The sequence below is a fragment of the Nannospalax galili genome, unplaced genomic scaffold, assembly GCF_000622305.1.
Source record: "Nannospalax galili isolate Female #2095 unplaced genomic scaffold, S.galili_v1.0 scaffold207, whole genome shotgun sequence".
Taxonomy (NCBI): Eukaryota; Metazoa; Chordata; class Mammalia; order Rodentia; family Spalacidae; genus Nannospalax; species Nannospalax galili.
In genome coordinates this window covers 6,531,501-6,552,897 of record NW_008358517.1, presented here as the reverse complement: position 1 = coordinate 6,552,897, position 21,397 = coordinate 6,531,501, and the positions used below count along the sequence as shown (strand labels likewise).

Here is a 21,397-nt window from a genome sequence, read left to right as displayed (position 1 = left end):
CTTTAACTGTCAGCTTGCTGCAGTCCAAAATCACCTAGAAGAGAGTCTCAGTGAAGAATTATTTAGATGAGGCTGGCTTGTGGGCACACTCTGTGGGGGGGTTTCTTAATTGTGTTAATTGATGTGGAAGATCCAGCCACTGTGGGTGGCAGCATTCCCTAGGGGTTTCCTGAACAGTACAGCATGAGAGGAATGCTGGCAAGCAAGCCCATGTGGACTCACTCCTCTGCCCTTGACCATCCATGTGCTATTGACTACCTGCTTGCATCTGTCTTGACTTTTCCTCTATGGACTCGAGCCTAGAGTTATAAGCTGAATAAATGCTTGCCTCCCCTAAGTTGCTTTTGGTCAGAGTATTTTATCACAGCAACACAGAGAAAAATAGAACAGTGGGTAATGGGTGCTGCCATAGAAAGGCCTAAATCCCAAGCACTGCCACTTACTCCAGGGTCTGAGAGAGTGCTGCCTGCTGGCTGAGTGCGAAGGGGACCACACAGTGAGAATCAGGCTGCTTCACCTGTGTATTTATGAGCACATGTCTTTTCAGATGTGCTTGAACTGAATTCACAAGCAGTACTGGACAAGCAGTTTCATCAGCTTCCGCAATCTATCTATCTTGTTACTGATGATAACTGAACATTATGGAAACTCTTGGTTAATATTTAGTCAGAACCACTACACGGTATGTGAAAAAGTTTAATCTCCTCTGGAACCCACAGAGAAGCTAAAGACTTTGGAAATCAGGACAGTGAAATTAGGAAGTCCACACAGGGCTCCAAGTCGTTGGTGGCCCGATGGCATTCCCAAACGTGGCTGGGATTGTTCACTGGAACGTGTGGAAACAATGGTGAGGATTCCAAAGGATTCTGAGTAACTCCAGTTTCTAGCCAGAGGTAGGCTCATTAAAGAAAGTTTTCAAAGCTCCCAACCTCTGTGATTAAGACTCAAACAATGTTTCTCTTGGGTGTTCCAACTGAAGCCACACAGTGTGGTACTGTTAAGTTTTATTATTTCAAGGTGGCCAAGAGCAATTTGAGATGGAATGTCCCGTCAAAGCTCTACCATGGCAGTGCCTGCTCTTGTCTTTAAGTTACATTACATAATCTTACTCTCCGAAGCTAGAAATGAAACTCAGCAGAGGCATCCATCTGTGTTGGTTTTCTAGGATTTATACCATACGCATGTTCCTTGAAATGAAAGCACTGATTCTATCTATAGAATACATTAGCTCACAAAACAGAGGGTCTGCACTCTCTTAAAAGTGACTCAGGCCTTGAGTCAGGGGCCTGTGGAAAGCAACTAAAAATACTTTTTAGATGAAGCTCTTTGTGCTGGTGTTGCATGCAAATGTTTGCAACTGGTGGTTGGTGTGAACCAACAGACTGCTGAGGGAGGGCCACATCAGCAGTCCTTAGAAAGATCATTAGCTCATTTCATGCTAGGTTACCTGGTAGGATCGCTACAATAGAGAGACAAGTCAGACTTCAAGTCGGACAGTCAGTGTGTGTATCCACAAAAAGAAGGTGATAGAGATGAGGAAGGATAGCAGTGGGCTGGGCATTGTGGGGTATGAGCACACACACACAGAGAGAGGGAGAGAGCGAGAGCGAGAGCGCAAGAGAGCGACGAGAGAGAGAATGTGCAGTGACAGGAAAATCCTGCATGTGGAACCACAGGAGCAGAGGAAGTGTTAGACTGACAGTGGGTGGTCTCTGTCTAGACTTGGGGGAATATCTTGGGCTCAGGGTATGAGCTTGGGGAAGGGGAGTCGGGCACCTGTCTTGAGGCCTGTACTCTATAAATCTTATCTTCCCAACAGTAAAAGGAGACATTTCAGAAGCTGGTGCTGTGAGAGAAAGAGAAACCTGTGCCCTGGACTTTTCTGCATGGCTTCCCAGGGCTCTTGTACCCACAGGAAGCTGGAGTGAGGGTTAGGGGAGGATGAACTGGGATGCGGTGATAGAGTCAGAGCCCACTGCCCATTTTGGCCTGTGGGGCCCCTGGCCAGGGGCTTTTCTTTCCTTATTCACTGGGTGTTGCTGGGATAAGAGAAAACGGTGGCAGCAATAGCTCTGAGCTCCTGCTAGGAAAAACCAAGGCAAAGCAATAGCTATTGCTACTGTAGTTTCTTTTCTTCTTTTCCTTTTGGAACACTATACACTATTTTTCATTTCATTTTATTTTATTTTTTGGTGTGCATGCTAGCTACTTTTTTCAGTGCAAAATCCTAAAGTTTTTTTTTTATTGTCTTATTTATTAATTTTATTTTATATGTATGAATGCATTGCCTGCCTGTATAAAAGTGTACCTGTGTCATGTAATGCCTGCAAAGGTCAGAAGAGGGCGATGAATTCCTCTAGAACTGGAGTTATAGATGGTTGTTAGCCACCATGTGGGTACTGGGAATCGAACCCGAGTCCTCTGCAAGAGCAGCCAGTGCTCTTAACTGCTGAGTCATCTCTCCAGCCCCCATAGCCTATACTTTGAAGTGATATAGATGCAACAAAATGGATGTTTACTGACTGACAAGTACAGCAGTTAAATCAAGCTGTAGAAAAGAGGTCAGGAGGGTTAGATGCCTCTCTTGGAGGGGCCAGCAGTCACAGGAGGGATGCTGTTCACTGAGGCTGAAAAACCAAAATTGGGGTGGTGAATGGGAGAGGCGATGGCTCAGTGGTTAAGAGCACTTACTGCTTTTGCAGAGGATCCAGGTTCTGTTTCCAGCACCCACAACTGCCTGTAACTCTGGTTCCAGGGAATCAGGTGCTCTCTTACCTCTCTGGGCACCTGGACACGTGCGGTGCTTATAAACTCACATAGGCACATATATGAAACCAAACCAAACAGAATACAAGTCTTGCTATATGGATACAGTGGGTGTGTTCCAGTCACGAAAGATAGTCATGTACGTATGAGCTAAAGGCCCTAGCCTTACATGTCCACATCTCAGTCATCTAGTACAGAGTCTGCAAGGCACAAGTTTGACTAAACAACAAACCACAGAAATCAAATCCAATATATTTGATTTTTAGGGAACTTTCTTTCCTTTTGCAAATACTCTCTCAGGAGGAATAATGTGACCATAGGAACACTAATTTGGAAAAGCATTAGCAGACCTATACCAAGATAAGCTTCAGTTTTCTCTGTCACTCCCAGAGAAAAATGTCCCAGGTACCTCCAGTGCTCCATCACCACATTAATTTTATAAAGGAAGGCTCGAGAAACAGTAGTGCTTCTCCTTGGAGACCACTGTCTATCAAGCAGCAATTTTACAAAGTGTGTTTCTGACATCATACCACGCAGGTCTCACCTTGTCAAAAGCGGGATAGACAGCACGGATTTCTGTCAACCAGCCATATGGCATGTGACCCACGGGGTAGGTAGCTGTCAAAATCGCCACTGCCTGCAAGAGAAGAGTGGACAGCGTTAGCATGGGCACCAGCAGGAAGTCCTCCAGGAATTGCCAGGCCAAATGACAAGGCCAGTGGCACATCTGTCCACGTATGGGGCAGCCACAAGACAGGCTGGAACAGAGTAAGGACATGAGGAAGGTGCTGCTTCACATGAATCTAATGAGGACCAGGCTAGAGCATCTACTTACGAAGCAAAGATTTTCAACCCAGGCTCCTCACACTCTAGAATCTTTCCTCTTTCCATTGGGCCTAACCAAGCCCTCCAGTCAGTGTCTTTGGCATGTATGTGTAAATGTCTGTTCACGTAAGTGTGGGTACATGTGCTGTACGTGTTTGGAGGCCAGGGTTTGACACTGTTTATCTTCCTCAATCACCCTCTGCCATATATGTGGAGGTGGGTATCACTTGAATCCAGAGCCCATCCATTCGACCAGTTGTCTCCACCTCCCATGCTCTGGATTATAGGTGTGCCATGATGCCCATTTATGTGGGTGTGGGGATCTGAACTCTGGTCCTCACCTGAGCCATCTCCCCAGCCCCTCAAGCCCAATCTTGGGTCTCAAAATGACATGAGGAGCAGTCTTGGCTTGGCTCCGCCACTCCACCTCCATGCTGTCCTTCACAGAGGCTGGCATTATGTTTATCAGTGACGTGCTCCTTTCTCTCCAACTCAACTCATTTCAGGCTGCTCAGTCGGTATAAGAATTAAAAAAATTAATAAAACCATCGAATGCTTCATATAGGAAACCCTGCTGACATGTTTCCATGAAAAGACAGCTTTCTATTTTACATGAATGAAAAGGAGAAAAAATGAACCAACAGCATCTAACACTACATTCCAGCAGAGTTAACACTAACTCACTGGTGAGGAAATCAGGTTCTCTCTATTTTAAAGAGCAGTGCACCTGTGCCCAGTACATGCCCAAGAAGCATGAGGCAGTCAACAGCTGTGTGAGGAAACTGTGGTATAACAAAAAGAGCACGGTGATTAAGCAGCCCTAGACCTAAACCTTCCTCTCACTGCTTATGAGCTGGCTGACTGAGATGGGGACTCTCCCTGCCACTCCCTGTTTCTCTGCAGCAACAAGACTGGTAATATGGTACTATTCACTGCATAGGACTGACAGGGACTGCCTAAAACCATAAATGCCTGAGACATAAGTATATGATACATTAATGTCAGCTCTGTCCCCACATGCTGTGTTTCCATGCTGTTGCTGGAAATTTGGAAATATTTTAATATAAAATCTGTCCTTTTTGGTTTGCTTTACGGGATCATGGAATTCTAGCACACAAGTCATAGGGGTTCCAGACTGTTTACTGGGAAACTCAGAATTTAACTTCAAAAGCTGCTGTGCCACAACAGCCACCCAAGATGACAGCTATGATTCAATCAAAATCCAGGATCAAACCGAGGCCAGAGAAAGTGTCCTGCATTTGATTTATGGGCACCTTCTCCTGGCCAACAGGAGCTCTTCCCAGGCGGGGAAATTGGCTGTTTCCTGGACAGGATGCTCCAGGCTGGGCAGCTGCTGAGCTGCTGACGGTGCAAAGGCCTCAGCTGCTCCATTGCAAGAGCCACATGTAAACTGAAGGCCTTAATGAAAGGTCACCAGCCTTCCCGAAGAATCGGTGATGCCAGCGACAGAATGAATTCTCCAGAAGGCAGTGGAGGAGGAAACAATGAAGTCACTCTATTTGTTCATCCCTAACTTAGAGCAGGGAACAGATGAGTCAAGTCTTTCTGTGGCATGGCTGCCAGTTTCCAGATACATTTCTGGAGCTAAGTACAGGAGTGAATACAGGAGAGCCTCATCTGGAGGAGGGCTGACTGCCAAGAGCCCATGGGGCAGCATGTGTGTGAGGCTGGGGCAGAGCACGCGTGTGAGGCTGGGGCAGAGCAGGTGACGCGAGGCTGCGGCAGCACAGAGGCATTGGCCCTGGCCCTCTGGGCACTGCCAGAGCTCCCACACAGCATGTATCTCCATCCTCTACAACTACAGTAAGAGGCGGCATGCCGGCACCATGGAGAAATGGGAAGGCCGTGGGAGGGAGTCAGAAACCCAGGAGGCTCTCACTGTCCCAGCTTCTAGTTAGTTCTGTCCCTGTCTTTCCGCCCTCTCAGGTCCTCGTGTGGTAAATGAGAAGGATAAAGTAGGTATTTTCTCCTGGTTTCATGGCGTCCTATTGTCACTGTTGTATGACTTGACGCTTTGGAATTACCTGAGCACCTGAGAGGAACTGGAGACACGTTTGAATCACCTTAATCCCTCACTGTGACCACAAGTGCCCGCACCCCGAAGCACACTACCTCTGTAGCCTCGGAGCTGCCACCAAGGTCCCGGGAAACAAAGAGGTTGACGATGGGGCGACTGATTCGCTGTGTGGCCAGAATCAGAGCCAAAGGCCACCAGAAGCTCAGCATCTTTCTTATTGTTGCATCACCCTGTGTTAAGAAACAGATCAAAGTTGACTAGGCTCCAGAAGTAGAACAGAAAGCAGCTCAAAATCAAAGCCTTCCCACCTTAGGCCACTCACGAGCAAATTTGTTACACTTAACAGAAGCATACAGAAAAGCCTCTATAGACATGCCAAGTTGAATGAAAATTAGGTGTACAGCCTTATTAGAAATCAATTCAGACAGCTGACAAGCTACTATGAAATCAAAGCATGCACTGAAGCTTGAGGGATCCCATCCACTGTTTTCCATATGGGACTCAGTCTCCCACCAAGGTGGAGCCCAGCTCTGAGACCTGGAATTAGTCTCTGTTTATATCATCACAGTGACTGGCTCGAAGGCATGGCAGCAGGGCGGGGTGGGGGGGGCACGACACGACAGAAAACTTATTATAATCAATGTAAACGAATATGCCCAATTATTTCAGCATTGTTTAAATCAGCTACAGAGGTGCTCACCCTCCCTCAGAGCTTTCCAGAAGCCACAAACACTGTGCCAACCGTAAGTGAAATAAAAGAGCAAAAGACGCAGCCATGTCTTACAACCCCTGCAGACAGGGCCAGTGCTATCTTTGAAGCCTGGTTTTGTTATGAACTTTTGGTTCCCATTCTTAAGAGAGCATGAGTTACATTACAGAACCATCTCGGCCACTTTCATTTCTTTCCCTTTGCTGGTGACTGAAGGTTGAGAGACAGATTGCTCCTGTCAACACTAATGTGGTTGGCCAAATGGTGGAAAGAACTAGGAAGAATTTCAGTGACAGCCTGACCCTGGATGGAGGTATGTGGTCAACACAATTACTGCTGTGACTTGACGAGAGCAACATGTGGTCATACTGCAGGCTGGGGGAGTGTGGGATGTGCTCAGGGGTACACATGAACATTCCTCTCTTTCTTACAGTCAGATGGAGAGAAACCCAGTGGAGTCTAATGAACTGGGGGAGGAACAAGAAGCAGGCCAAGCCTGATACTGCGGGTGCTTGTGACAAGCAGGACACTGGCCTCTTGTGACAGGTTGTGTTTCACTTTTGCTTCCTATTTGACTTAATTTTTGAGACTTTCATGCATGAGAACTATATTTACTGTGTTTCCCACACACACTCTTCCCACCACTGCCTCTCAGTTTTGTGACCTTCACTCTCAGCCTACTGGACACCCCCGGTTAGACAATGTTTTCTAGACATGACCAGGAAGCTGCACTCATGAAATCTCAACAATATGGTTGTCTAAATGTGATCTGCATAATGAAACACCAGTTGACAGGCCATTGATGGCTGCTGAAAGGGAGGGGTATGTGTGTGTATGTTTTCCAGGGACGAGCTCCCTGATAGGTTATCTAATCCCAAGTGGTCAGTCTTATTTGACTTTTTTTTTCCTTTTGGTCTTTTTGAGACAGGGTCTCTCTATAGCCCCAGCTGGCCTGCACTTACTACGTAAGCCAAGCTGGCCTTCAACTCACAGAGATCCGCCTGCCTCTGCCTCTGCCTCCTGAATACTGGGATTAAAGGCCACCATGCCCGGCTTTATTTGACTTTTAAGGCCCAGGTCAAACTTAAACTTCTCCAAGGAGGCTTCTTAGGGATGACCATATCCCGGCCCTCAATTTGGAGGCTCTTAGGTTCTCTCTGCCGTATGTGCCGTCTCGACGCATCTAGTTGTTTGTCTAATTGTTCCTTCTGTGTTGGTCTCCCTGTTTGAAGCTATGTACCCTATCTCAAGATTTTCTGTCACTTTTGTTCGGCCCCTAGGAGGTAGGTGCCTGATTAAGAGATTAGGACAGTCTGGGTCTCTACTGTGAAGTTAAAAATATCAAAAGAGGAGTGAAAGAGGTTTCAGTAGAGTACAGGGAGGTATGAGCGCTGCATCTGCCCTTGAACGGACATGACACTCTATGCCTTGTCTCCTCATATACGAGGAAGAGGCTGGATGGCAACATCTAACATGATTTTCCATCCTTGAAGTTCACTGTTCTCCAAGTGTCTCCCCTCAGATACCACCTAGCACCTGACTTTGGGTACCACGTAACAGTCTGTGCTTACTACATCCAGTTCTTATTTCATACAGAACCGGAATGTAATGTTATTTTCTGGGTCTTGGACAGACTGTGGTTAAGCAGGGAAGGACCACCTGGGGGAGAGGGGCCTTATGGGGACAAGGACAGGGGAATGGGGAGAGAGCAGAAGCAGGGTGGGTGGGTATGATCAACACATGGCACATACGTATAGGAAAAGAGCACAGTGAATCCTGTTAGCTTGCACTTAGTAAATAAATAAAAAGGCGTACCCCCAGCTCCGGGCCACTCCTATCTGGGATGATGTCATGGATGTTCTTGTAGTAGCCCAGGCACAGTGTGGTGCAACGCACAAGTGCACCCATGTACAGCGAGAGGATGGGGATAAGCAGGGGCTCCCGGCATTCCAGGTGACTGTGAAGCAAAATGGCTACGAAAACAACCTGTGAGGGAGGAGAGGTCAGGTCAGTGGGAGGAGAGCTGTCCACAGGACAGGTCAGCAGGAGGAGAGGAGCTGTCACAGAGGCCCAGACCCTCCTTCCTGAGCCTGGCAGGATGTGGAACAGGAACCCTACTGCTGATGCAGACAACAGGCTTTGCCTCAATACTGATCTCCACAACCCACATGCAGAGTCTGGGGTTCACTGGAGGAGCCCAACCATGATTTTGTTAGATTTACCATTAAGAGCCTCTTTTTAAAACTGAATTTTTGCAAATTTAATACAATATGTTTTTATTGTATTTAGATCCCGTCCCCTATCTGTATTTCCCTTGCTACCTCCTCCCCAATTTTTTGTATTATATATATAAATTATAGATGAATACGCACACACACACTGCACACACCCACACCCACACCCACCCCCCACACCCACACCCACATGCCTATAGTCAAATTTGTGTTCCCCAAATGTGCTTTGGTATGGGTCTATCCACTGGAGCCTGGTTAATCTACCAAGAGTTATACCCTTAAATGAGACTGACTTTCCCTGTCCCAGCAGCTATGGGTTGCCAACAATTCCTCAGGTTGAGTTGGGGTTTCTTACCCACTCCCCCATGTCTATGTTGGGATTTTGTCTGGCTTGAGCTTACACGGGATTTGTATATGACTCTTTTAAGGGAACTGCATTTCTGGTTAACAAACAAAAAGAAATATCTACAAACTTTGGCCTCTTAGACCTTCCCAAGTATAGTAGAGATCTTCCCCTTTAAGGATGGACACTGTGTATGCCCCTCAGAAAAAGCAGGGGTGGTCAGTGATGTACAGGAGCAAATGGTTAAGAATATTTACAAGGTGAAATTCACTAAAAGAACAGCACCACTAGAAATTATTATGAAATAACATAAATCTAAAATATAAACTTAGGAAACTGATCAAAATATTCTTTGTGAAGTGACTATGATGTCCATTTATTTGCCTAGAGATCTGGGTGCCCTTATATGCATATTTGGAAGTTGTAAGCTTCCTATTTACCATCTATAAAACCTACATTCCAAATCACAATGGTGATACTTAGAGGTTGGAAACTGGTCGTGTGGCTGGTAGAAATGACCAGAGTCAGGAGGGCCTGAAATCATGATAAAGTGTTATTCTTTCTTGGATGGTTCAGTCTCTAAGGCAGAATTTAAAATGTATTAATCTCCTCATGCTGCAATTTCTAGAGAGTCGGCTTAGCCTCTGCCAAGGGCCCTCCTGGGAACTCTTGTGCAGAAAATTCTGGAGGCACAATAAGCTAAAAGTAGGGAAAATGGGCATGGGGGAATCGTTGAGGTAACAACTTTAATGCGCAAATACCCATGGGAGAACAGGTGTGTCCAGTGTAATACCACTGAGGGAGGATGAGGCTGACCACTGCATTATGAAAACACAGCGAGGACAGAGTTATGAAGGACACAGTGCCCAGGCAGGATGTGTGACATCAGTGTGTTCACTGCCACAGGGAGACAAGAGCACAACGGGAGAACTCAGAACACAATCGAGTCTTAGGTGGTGGTCTCTCAGCGCAGCACTCAGGCCAGCGGACATTCTAAAACTATGTCAGTGTGGCCAGCGTCATCACTGAGTCCTCAGGTTGCAGAGCACAGAAGTGCTACTTGGAATAAGGAAGCTGACCAATGGCAGTGAATGGAAAGACGTGAAGACCAGCAGGAAGAAGTGCTGGGACACACTGCCAATGTCAGGTGCTTTGGGCTGTGGATACAATGCCTATTTACTTAGCTGACTAGTCAGAGTTCCCTACAATGCCTTTTTATGCATGCTTGGAGTAAGTATATCCACAGCAACCTTCATTTACCATCTACAAAAAAAAAATGCATTGTATCAGGGTGGTGATACGTACAGCTGGAAACCAAAAAATGTGCCACCTATGTGCAGCCATGTCAAATTCAGTGCCTACCCTGCCAATGGCAGGCACTGGCCCAAGAGACTGCCATAGAAATACTGTGACTCATGGGCCCTGTAGCCCTTGCCTGCCTGGGCTCAGGGATAAATTTGGTCACCTTAAGCCAGATGTGGTGGCGTATGCCTTTAATCCAGCACTCGGAGGCAGAGGCAGGGGGATCTCTGTGAGTTCGAAGCCAGCCTAGTAGTCTACATAGCGAGTTCCAGGCCAGCTAGGGCTGCAGGGAGACAAAATAAAAAAAAAAAAAAAAAAAAGCAAAACAAAACAAAACCTCAAAACCCCCAAACCTGTGAAGCTTAATATGTCCTCTGAGTCTAGGAAGACACCCAGAGCTGTCAGAACAGCTCTATAAGACAGAGGGTTGAGGAGCAGGACTGTGGAGGAGGAACTAAACAAGAGGGAAAGGGAAGATATTGGCCAAAGAGGTGTAAGCATGGAGGAGACGAGATAGCCGCCTGATGTGCAGTGTCTAGAACCAAAAGGAGGCAGGAGGATGGGCTTGGTCAAGGGAGCACCTAAGGTCAAGGTGATGATGCTATCAGCTTCCCCCTGAATTCCCAACAGACTGAAGCTATGCAGCCCAGCACTTGCCACAGGTCTGGTGTCTTCATGGCAGACTGTATCTTTTATCAGCTCAAAAATAACACTCCTGCCCTTTGCATCTCAATCCAGAATTACAATTCTGAATCTGACAGAGCCATCAAAAACATGTCAGATTATGTTTGAAAGGAACCCGCTGCTGTCTGTGGTAGGGATGTTCCCAGAGTTAGTATGTGCTAGCCTCAAGCCAGGTGCTGGGATTCAGTGATAGAGACAGCCCCAGTCTTGTCTGTTGGGGCTGACAGTCTACTGGAGAGGGCAGACATGATTTTCAAACAGTGGGTCAGTGAGCATCCCATTGCCTGTCAGGGAAGAGTGAGGTGCTGTAGGGGAGGGTGGGCATCTCTACTGGGCACTGCCTAGGCTGAGAACTCAAGCTTTAACAGAGGTGGGAGGGACAAGAAGGCAGTGGGGGAGAATGAGGCAGAATATTTCTTCCTAGGCAGAAAAGAGCACGGTTGGGGAAAGGACCATGTTGGGGCTAGGGAGGCACTAGGGTTTGTGAGTCTTCAGCCCCTTGTGGGTCAGCATTAGGAACTGAGATTTTCAAGAATACAGAAGTGAGTTTCAAAGCAAGCTTTAGACATAGGCTGGGGTAGTCAGGATTTCCCTGGGCAAGATGGCTATGGCTACATTAGGAACAGTGTGGGCTGGGTGGAGAAGACAGGGCAGCTGGTGGAGGTGAGTGAGGAGGCTGCTCAGCTCTGCAGGTAGGAGAGGATGACTCCCCAACCAGGGTGACAGCAGCAGAGATGGGCACAGAGAAGGGAAGGAATGCCAAAGGTCAGAATCTAAGTACTTGGTGATAAAGGAAGACCCTTCCAGGATGACTCTTAGGTTTCTAAGAAGACATAGCACTATTGATTTCTTCAACAGAATGCCTGGTATGGAAGATCTTCAACTCTGGCTGTGGGTACCTTTGAAGGACCTGAGTGGGTATGTCACAAAGGCATCTGGGTAGCTCTGACTGGTGCTCTGAGAAGGAAAGACGACAGATATTTAACAGAGGATCATAACTGTGTTGCAGATGCTGAAGACTACATTAGTCTGTTTTGCTGTTGCTGTAAGAGGGCTTATTTAACCCATTTTCTGAGACATGGTGCAGGCTCCGTGGGTCCCCTCTGACATCCTTGGCTGTGTTACTTCATGGCTCATGGCAATGGTGGAAGTGTGTGTAGCAGATCACTTGAAAATATCAAACCAGAGAGACTGGAATCCCATAGCTGTCTCAAGGGCAACTCCCAATGACCTAAAGGTCCCCCTCTTAAAAGAGTCCAACCCTCCTACATGTGAAACTTTAGGGATCAAACCACATCGTGGACAGAGAGGAGTCTCATCTCTGTGAAGCTCCTCCCACTCTGTCTACACAGCAAGGAGCTGCAGAGGTGTCTGTGAGACAGTGGAAACTGCCTCCAGGGTCTAATGACTCAGATCCCAGATAAGGGAGATCAGAGTGAAATAGTATGCTAGAGGTGAAGCCAGATGCATGTAGGGAACACTGCAAAAGAAGTGGAAAAATGGAGATGGTGAGTGGAAACTACCCTTCTAAGAAGTTTCACTGTGAAGCAATAAAGAGAAGAATAATTCTAGCTAAAGAGTAAGAAGGGACCAAGAGAAATCTTGCTGCTTCTGCACTTTCAGATTTGAGTATATTCACACACCCAGAGAATCATCCAGGGAGACCGAAGGGTCATTGGAAACTGTCAATAACGCTCTGAGAAAGCAGGCCAGACTAGGGCTCAAAGTGTAGGTCAAAGAGGTTGCCTTGGATGAGGGATACTACCTCTCCAAATATTAGGGAAAGTGGAGATGACATCAAGGCTGGAAGGTGAGCTTGCAGGCTGGAAGGTGAAGTTGAAGAATGAGGCTGCTCCAGTTTTCTCTGTGAAATGAGAAGTGGGAGGGGGAGAGCCCTTCTGCAACAGCCCCCAGGGTCAGCTAAGCTGCCTGAGGAGGTCATGCAGTATGTTTGATTATAACTGCTGTCCAAGTTTCTACAAGAAGAATTTGCTGCTGGGGGCAGGTGAGGCAGGGCATGACAAGGGCAAGTTCAAGGTTAGGGTCTTGCCAGAGGTTAAGATGGAAAGACAGTAAAAGAGGGGTCTGCTCTTGTTATCCTGGGGTTCCAGCTGGCCTCTGAAGGCATGCTGCAGCAGATAGTAGGGGATGGGAGGTCCCAGGATGGATAAGCAGCATCAAGAGAATTCTCAGTCTGATTCTGAAGGAACCAAGAAAATCTAGATGATCCTGGAATGGAGCCAACTAGCAGCATTTTTATGAAGCCCTTGGTGATGTCATTCACTGGGACAACTGGAACTACAATTCAATAAGGGCAGCAGAGAACAGGCCACATGCTTGAACAAACCAAGACAATTTTGTGCTATTATATGAAACCAATAAACTTGGGGGTGGGTGGATTTGTTCAAGTGAGAAGTTGTTGCTGAATTCTAGGCATTTTTAACCAGTTTCATTACACACTGGTGAAGAAGGTTCCTGGAAAGAGGCTGCACCTTCCAGTGAACCTTCTGCAAGGCTGATCAACTGATTAGAACTTCAATGATTGTGGGGAGGTTGGAATGTTGCAGGTCCAGAACCTAATGATAGTTTATCTTGGGCCATCTTTAGTCGCTATACTTTGCCTACCTCTCTGTTTGACCTAACGCCCTGTGACTATCAGATAAAAATCCTTTCGGAATGTATTTACTTAACAAAACCCTAGCTTCCACCAACCAAAAGGCTGAGTGTCATCAGATAGCATCTGAGGCCCAAAGTTGAGGTTTCTCACTTTGTTGTAACCTGCTTACTTAATGTTTCCACCAATGTACTTGAAAAATACCTTGATTTATGACTTTCTTTGTTCTGTTACTAAATACTTATCAAACTGTTACCGCATTGCAACATGGAGTTTGGGGTAACCTAAATCTCTGTTCCCAGAGGTCATGGGCACTCATATTTGGCTTCAGAATGAACTATCTCTTCTCTCCTTTGAAGTGAGAGCTGTGTTTTTTAAATTATTTATTTATTTATTGCATTGACAATGTCAAGCTAGATAGTATTTTGCATGGGACCTATTTACAAATTATCAAATTAGAAAGTAACATGCTTTCAGGTAATAATAATAAGAAACCTGGAGTGGGTGTCTGGAAGAGAAGACCTAATGAGGAAAAGAGGACTTATTCCCCTAACCAAATTGTGGCAGGAACTCAAATAAGAAGGTTTAAAATAACTACTATACCAGGAACAGCCAGGGGCCAGATGGCATCTGAACTCAGCTTCCCTCCATCCTACTAACTAGATTTGTTTATTCCAAGAGGTGGGGCCAGGGTTAGGCTGAAAACAGAGGAGGAAAATGGCTGTGGGCATACAAAGCATTTTCCAGGAGTACGTTTTTTTCTTCTGCCCCGAGATGCTAACTATTTTTATAAGCTAAGTGCTTTCTGCTTCCTTTTTTCTTTCTTTTGTCTTTTTGGCTTTAAAATAACACACATCTACAAACACTCACTGAGTTGCTGATGCGGTTTGAAAGGAGAGATGCTTCCTTCATTTCAAATTAAGTATTTAGAGTGAACAAGGCAGCTCACTCAGTTCAGCTCTCAGAGGATGCTGGAAGTAAGACTCTAATAGCTGTAATGGGTCAAAAACTCTAATAGCTGTACAGGAAAATTAACAAGATATATCAAAGAATGATGTTAGCTAGGACTCGGGCACATGTACACGTTAGCAGGAATTAATTTCAATTACTTTTACTACTGAGCCATGGAGTAAATGCAATTAATTTGGAAATTTAATTCTTGGTCTTTAGGGAGGTAAACCTAATAGTTTAACAGTAGATTATTTCAAAGCCATGGCTTAGAAACAAGGGTGTTCAATCAAGGAAACCGCAGGGAACTGTTTGCAGGCAGAACTGAGACTCTCGAAGTAAGATGACCATCTAACCCTTCCTCCAGGAACACATCTTTCTCTCAAGCCCCTCACTGTAGGGACTTGGTCAAGTTAATAAACAGAAGGAATTAATCTAACTTTCCCTAGAAGCTTTTCATGTGGTATTCTGAGAGAGAAGAAGAAAGAAAGGGCAGGGCTGGGCTGGGGCCGGGCTGGGGCACAGAGGAAGGGGAAGCTCATGCTTCTCAGACAGCATGGTCCTACAGTGGCACTGACTTTCCTTTTAAATGTGGAGAAGTCACATGTGAATGATAGGACTTCATGACACATACACAGGAAGCCATGTTTAAGAATAATCCCAGTACTCTGAAGGTTAAGGCAGGAGGATCACTGAGATTTCAAAGTCAGCCTGAGCAACAGAGAGAGAGAGAGACTGTGTCTCAGTAAAAAGAATAAAACAAAACAAAACTGGGCTGGCAAGAAAGCTCAGTGGGTAAAGTGCTTGCCACATAAACCTGGTGACCTGAGTGCAATCCCCAGAACCAATGTAAAGTAAGAAGGAGAGAACCAACTCCACAAAGTTGTCCTCTGACCTCCACACATGTTCCTGGCATGCATGCCCCCCCCCCAATAATCATAAATAAATAAAATTTAAGAAACAATGAAGAAAGAATAACTTCATAATTCCCAAGTGCTCATTCTGGAACCAAGTGACAGGCTGCACAGTGACCATCTGACTGGTTCCAAATGTACCTAGTGGGACTCAGTAATCATTTTTTTCTTTTCTTTTCCTTTTTGTGTATATGTGTGTATGTGTGTGGGGGGGGTGCAATCACCCATGTATGCACATGCAGAGGCCACAGGCTGATGTGGGGTGTCTTTCTCTTTTACTCTCTATCTTATGTTTTGAGACAGGGTCTCTCCCTGGATGTGGAGCTAGACATTTCAGCTAGACTGACTGGGCAGCAAGGCCCTGGCCTGGGATCTGCCCACCTTCACGCACCTGGTGCTGGGGTTACAGATGCACACGTTTACACATGTGCTGGGAATCTGTACTCTGGTCCTCATGCCTGGCAGGTACTTTACCCACTGAACCATCTCCCCAGCCCCCTCAGTCATCAGTTCATATGTACAGGCTTCAAAAATATGGTTAAAACTCTAGACACTGAACTGAAATCTATACACCACTCATCCTAGCACAGACTAGACATACTGTGATCATATTTCCTCACTCATGTAATGGTTATCAGAATCCACAGCTGATGCAGCTGAATGCTGGGAAGTGGCACACAGACCCAACTGTAAACATGACTTCAACATCTCTGTTCCATCCTATAGGTTATTTATCAGAAGGCCACTGAGAAGCATGACAGACACACAGATAGTCCATAGTTACCTGAGCTATGACGTCTGAGATTGAGGCACATCCCACCAGGAAACTGTATTTGTGTTTTAAGAGAATGCCAGCATGTGTCCATGCCTGCCAGGAAGAAAAGGATTTTCAATGAGAGATACAATTGGATCACAGTGTTTCTTTTATTATGACTTACTAGATATTCCTGAAACACACTTTGTATCTCCAAAAGTCTTAGCAACAGGTTTGAAAAATCACTGGTAAAAGTTAACTTCATCTGGTGGCTAGCTGAATAAGGGGTGGGATAAGTGACTGTACACATTACACATCTATTTAGTTACACTAACTGGGGACTGGTTGGGCTGGTCTGCTTGACTAGGAGCTGAATGACTTCCAGGAGGAGACAAGATCTTTCCTGGAGCGATCTGGATCCCACAGAACTGGTTTTCCTCCCAGAAACACATTAGAATGAAGGCTCTAATATGGCTTTGAGTTACTGCGGGCATCAGTTCTCTCTGACTAACCCCTGACTGCCATTTTCCTGTCTCCAGGTTTGGGGAGGATCTGATCCTGATTTTATCTTCGAGGGAGGCTCAGAGGAAGGTCCTAAGTACGAGCAGGCAACCCTACGTTCGGGAGGCGGCAGGTCTGAGAGATGCTCAGGACAGCATCTGTAAGGACTGCACTTCTCACCTTAAAGTCCAATTTGAACTGACAGAAAGAACATTACATTTGAGCTGAATACAGTCACAAAAGTCCCCAGTCTGTGTCACGATTTGTAGAGCAGCTGCCGTGTCTACTTTCTTCCTCAGTTCTGAGGTCACAAGGTGCCAAACACTTTTTCAAAAGGGCAAAATGTAGATAATACTTGTGAGCAGCACCTTGTGGACTGCCTTTATTGTCTGAAAGTCATCTGGATGACAGGCTTCATGGCTTCCAAAATTATCTCTCCAACCAAGTTATCAGGCTTGTGCTGCAGGTAGATGCACATGTGCATATGCAGGTGTGTGTGTGTGTGTGTGTGTGTGTGTGTGTGTGTGTGTGTGTGTGTGTGTGTGTGTGTGTGTGTGTGTAAGTGGGTGGGGGAAGAGATGATCACTTTTCACAAAATGCTCATTTTGGATTTTATTAGCAGTTTCTTACTGTTCTATTGGGTTTTCAGGAGAATTTATGAATAAAACATGGAAGAAAGGGGTATTTCATTACAGTCTAGTGTTACGCAGGTTGAATATCCAAAATGCTTGGCACTAGAAATGGAATGTTGTATACACACCTATAATGAGATAACCAGGGACTGGAACCCATGTCTAAACACGAAATTTATATTTCTTATACAAATAGCCTGAAGGTAATTTTATACAATATTGTAAAAACTTTTGTGCATGAAAGAATTTTACAGATGAAATTGAGTGTAGGGTTTCCCAGCTGTGGTACCATGCAAGAAGTTTTTGATTTTAGGCCAGTTTAGGGTCTGGGATTGGAGGACTAGAGATGCTTAATTTGTAGTGAGTTTTAGAAACTCTCTCATGACACAATAAATAGAGCTGACAGGCAGTAGAAGACAGAGCATCTGAGAGACTGCGATTCACTTCCATGGACTGTCCTGAGTTCCCAGAATTCGCTGCATAATTACAACTCTCTGTATTTAGATTCCCACTTCCACTTTAGAGGGGAGACAGAATGATGTCATAGGTGCAGTGTAGAATGTTCAGCCTTAACTCTTTCAGGGATGGGTGGAGTTATTATTTAGTGAGGAAAGCCTTAGTTTTGCAATGTGAAAAGAGCTCTGGAAATTAACTACAAAAACATGAATGTTCTTTATGCTACTGAAGGAGACATAAAAATGTTTAGTGAATTTTATGATACACATAGTGTACCATTAAAAAGAAGAAAAGCCCACTGTTTCCTCTACTTACCATGGCATCCATGAAAGGGAAGGCAGCGAGATACAGGAAGGCCCTTCTTGTTTTGCTCCCCACAGATTCGTCCACGTGATGTAGCTTGTTGATAATGTAGTACCCCAAATCACTGTAGGCTGCAAGGGATCCAAAAAATACACAGCAACATTCAAAGACACCTGCATATACTTTTAATCTAAAGAACTTAAACTAATTGTAAATGTCGTATCTGCTTGCTGTGGAAAAATCAGAAAAAAATAGAAGAAAACAATCTACAATAATTTCATTCCTCTACCCAGGGGGAGGAAGTACACTTTGGGTGCTCGTTACCCAGTGCTTTTAAAGGTGTGGGGGGTAAACATGTAAGCTTCAACATGAAAGTGTGGTCAGACTATATATACTTCTTACAAACGATGACCCTCGCTGAGTGACACGCATCTACATTTTAATTTACTATCTCTCAATGAGTTGAATTTCTTTTTGTAGATTTATTTAGTATCAATTTACACAATCTTCCATAACAATTTGCGATATCGCAAATAGTATATTGATATTAGAATGAGTGACGGATCTAGTTAAAGCTAAATGTTATTACTAAATGTTATTATACTGTTAGTTTTTTACTGAGACGATTCTTAGATGTTAGCATGCCTTTTCCACACATTTAAAGTTAACTTTTGACACCTGCGAGCACTGATGCCATTTCTTGAGAGGAGGGTGGCAAGATCAGAAACAGTCCTGCATAGTAGACAGTGATACCCAGGAGGTGCTTTGGAAGTCCTCCTATGTCAGGACTCATCAAAATGTGAGACCGAGCCAGAGAGGGCACTCAACTCACAGGCAGGATGGGTGTGCACAAGCTCACAGACAAGGGGAGAAAGAGGTAGGACTTATCTATCAATTAGCATCCTAACAGACATCATGAATAGAGATGAAAGAACGACTGAGCCAGTTTCAACCTACTGTGACGATGTGAATCCATGTTCCTCAAGGCTCATACAAGTGCTCTACCAGTAGGTGCTAGCTCTGGGACTCTCTCTCTCGTAACCATGGATATACACATGCACAACACCCATAGACACAGAGGAGCTACAGGGAAATAATAAGAGCCCCATTTCAGAGGTTGGGTCAATGGAGACAATGCTCCTTTGTCAGGATTAGTCTTGAGTCACAGAGATTTTGTAGTGAGATCTTAGAAATGACCTTCAGGACACTGAAAGGTACAGATGGGAATCTCAGAGGTCATAATGAGCAAAGAGGCAAGTTCAGGATGAGGAAGCTGAGATGGTTATGATGTCCAGAGTGCAGGGCAGGGCTGCAAAGGGAAGCAAAGGTGTCAGGTGAGGAGGGTGACAGGGGCATCAAGACCACCAAGGATGCAAGAAGGGAAGCTGAGCAAGGGACCTGAAGGAAGAGACAGCTGCGCTTGGACCCACTGTTGCATCAGAAGATGCAGACAGTGGCCTGACTGGACCCTGGAATGTGGCAGTGAAGGAACTGAAATCTTAGTCTGTATCAAGGTAAGAGGCATGTGAGACCAGTGCTCGGTGGGTGGAAAGACAAAGCCAGAGTGAAGGTGTTCCTGAGTCACAACATCTACTCTGGGTGCTGAGCTGCAGAAGTTTTGCTGCTTTATCGTTGCTGCTATTTATCTGTATATTTGCTTTTATGTAGCCAACAAGTGCTTGCTTGTGCAGGGTCTTATAAGGAGAGAGCCGCCACCTACCCGTACCACTGCCCCTGCCCTACAGAAGCAGCTGGTGATGAAAAGGGCAGGGATGTCACATGCAAGTGTGTACACTGCTATAAATAGCTCATGAGTGAGTGAAAATCCTCTGGTAAAGGTTACAGTCCATGGAGCATGCCAACTGACAGGACCTAAGTGCAGGGGCCGATGTTAAGGATCATGGTCTAGGGAAAGGCTGAGAGCCAGAAAAGTGGTGTCATGGGCAAACCATGTCTCCCTGAAGTTCAAACATCAAAGTCCTCACCCCTGGACCTCTGAAAGTGACCTTATGTAGCAAGAGGGCCACTGTGAATATAACAAGATGAAGTCACACTGGAGTGAGTGGGTGCCCAACACAATATGACTGGTGGCCTTATAAAAGGGAGAAATTGGACACAAAGAGAGCTCTGCAGAGGAAGAGCCCTTTGTAAGGGTGAGGGCAGAGATTGGGTGATGCCATTCCATGTCAAAGACTGCCAGCAAAGCCCCAGAAACCAGGGGGCAGGCAGAGGGCAGGTTGTTCCTCAAAGGGCTCAGAAGGAATCAGCCTGCCCATACTTTGACCTTGGGCTTCTTGCCTCCAGAAGTTCAGAACTGGAAGACTGTACATTCCTGCTGTTTACACTACACAGTCTGTAGTATTTTGATATAGCTTCCCTGACAAACGACAATAGGTAGTTTTTGAGAAAAAGAACTATTTTTATGTTAAGAGTCTGGGGTGGCAGCAAGAAAAGATGAGACGCGTGAGTTTGAGCAGCTGAGAGCAGGGCCTGAGGCCTGCTCCTGTGTTGCCTGGGAAGAGGGAGATCAATGGAAGTGAGCTTCCCCACCCCTGCAAATACAGCTTCTTATTCAGTTATTTTAATGAACGCGCCGAATCAGGGCCTTTGTGCAGGCTCTATGAATAAACACAAATAGGGTTAAGGGGCCGAGGAACCATGAGGATGGTGGTCCTTTCTCCCAGCTCTGCCTCCTGGGCATGCGCAAGTCCCTCCCTTGCGCTTCCAACTCCCCGTGCCCAGTTTCCAGGACATTGGGGGCTCCTGGGCCAAGGGCTACATTTTCCTCTTTTTAACTTTTCTTCCTACCTTAAACTCTTGGTTTCTTAGCTACTAAAGGAGACGTTTAGAAGCTGAAGACAGCTTTTTCTCCCAGATTTTCTTGCTTCTGGTCTTCCTTAAATGGTAGAAGAATCTGATTGCAACTAAGAGACTGTTTTCCCCCGTGACCACTGTGAGTGTAAAATCCCAGCACCTGTTTCTACCCAGTCTCTCCTGTCCCCAATTCTACCCTTCTGTGCCAGGCCCTGAGCTACTTCTAGCTCAGTCTGAGCTGGTGACTTGGTGATTTGCTTAAAATGGTTTGCATACACTCCTTAATGATAAATCTAGCTGCCTTAGCAATGTTTAGTAAGCTTCGGATTTGCACAACTGCCTTACTAAGACTTCTCTAAAAGCTAGTCTTCCTTATGAAGCACAGAAAGATATAAAACAAAATTAAACAAAGCTTCTGAACAGATGAAAACAAGTTTTATAGCTCTGCAAATGGCAGGACACTGACTTGACCTATGTACAGGTAGAAGGCTTTGACCCAGACCAAACAAGGACAGGAAGGCCTTTCAAATTCATAGATCCTATGACCTTAGTCAACTGAG

The 21,397-nt window shown here is 45.6% G+C and overlaps 1 protein-coding gene and 1 non-coding gene across 2 annotated transcripts in view; one reads left to right on the top strand and one right to left on the bottom strand.

Annotated features, from left to right (window-relative positions):
• Positions 1–21,397, bottom strand: part of Ankh (ANKH inorganic pyrophosphate transport regulator) — a 146,677-nt gene that overhangs the window by 30,176 nt on the left and 95,104 nt on the right. The window contains exons 3-7 of the mRNA XM_008821772.2: positions 18,036–18,154; positions 16,162–16,245; positions 8,154–8,324; positions 5,725–5,859; positions 3,311–3,403 (exon numbers count right to left, since the gene is read on the bottom strand). Coding sequence (XP_008819994.1) covers positions 3,311–3,403; positions 5,725–5,859; positions 8,154–8,324; positions 16,162–16,245; positions 18,036–18,154 — 602 coding nt within the window. The remainder of the gene's footprint in view (positions 1–3,310; positions 3,404–5,724; positions 5,860–8,153; positions 8,325–16,161; positions 16,246–18,035; positions 18,155–21,397) is intronic.
• On the top strand, positions 10,251–10,388 carry LOC115068203. The gene has a single exon (XR_003847579.1). It is a non-coding gene; the product is annotated as a small nucleolar RNA SNORA5 (small nucleolar RNA).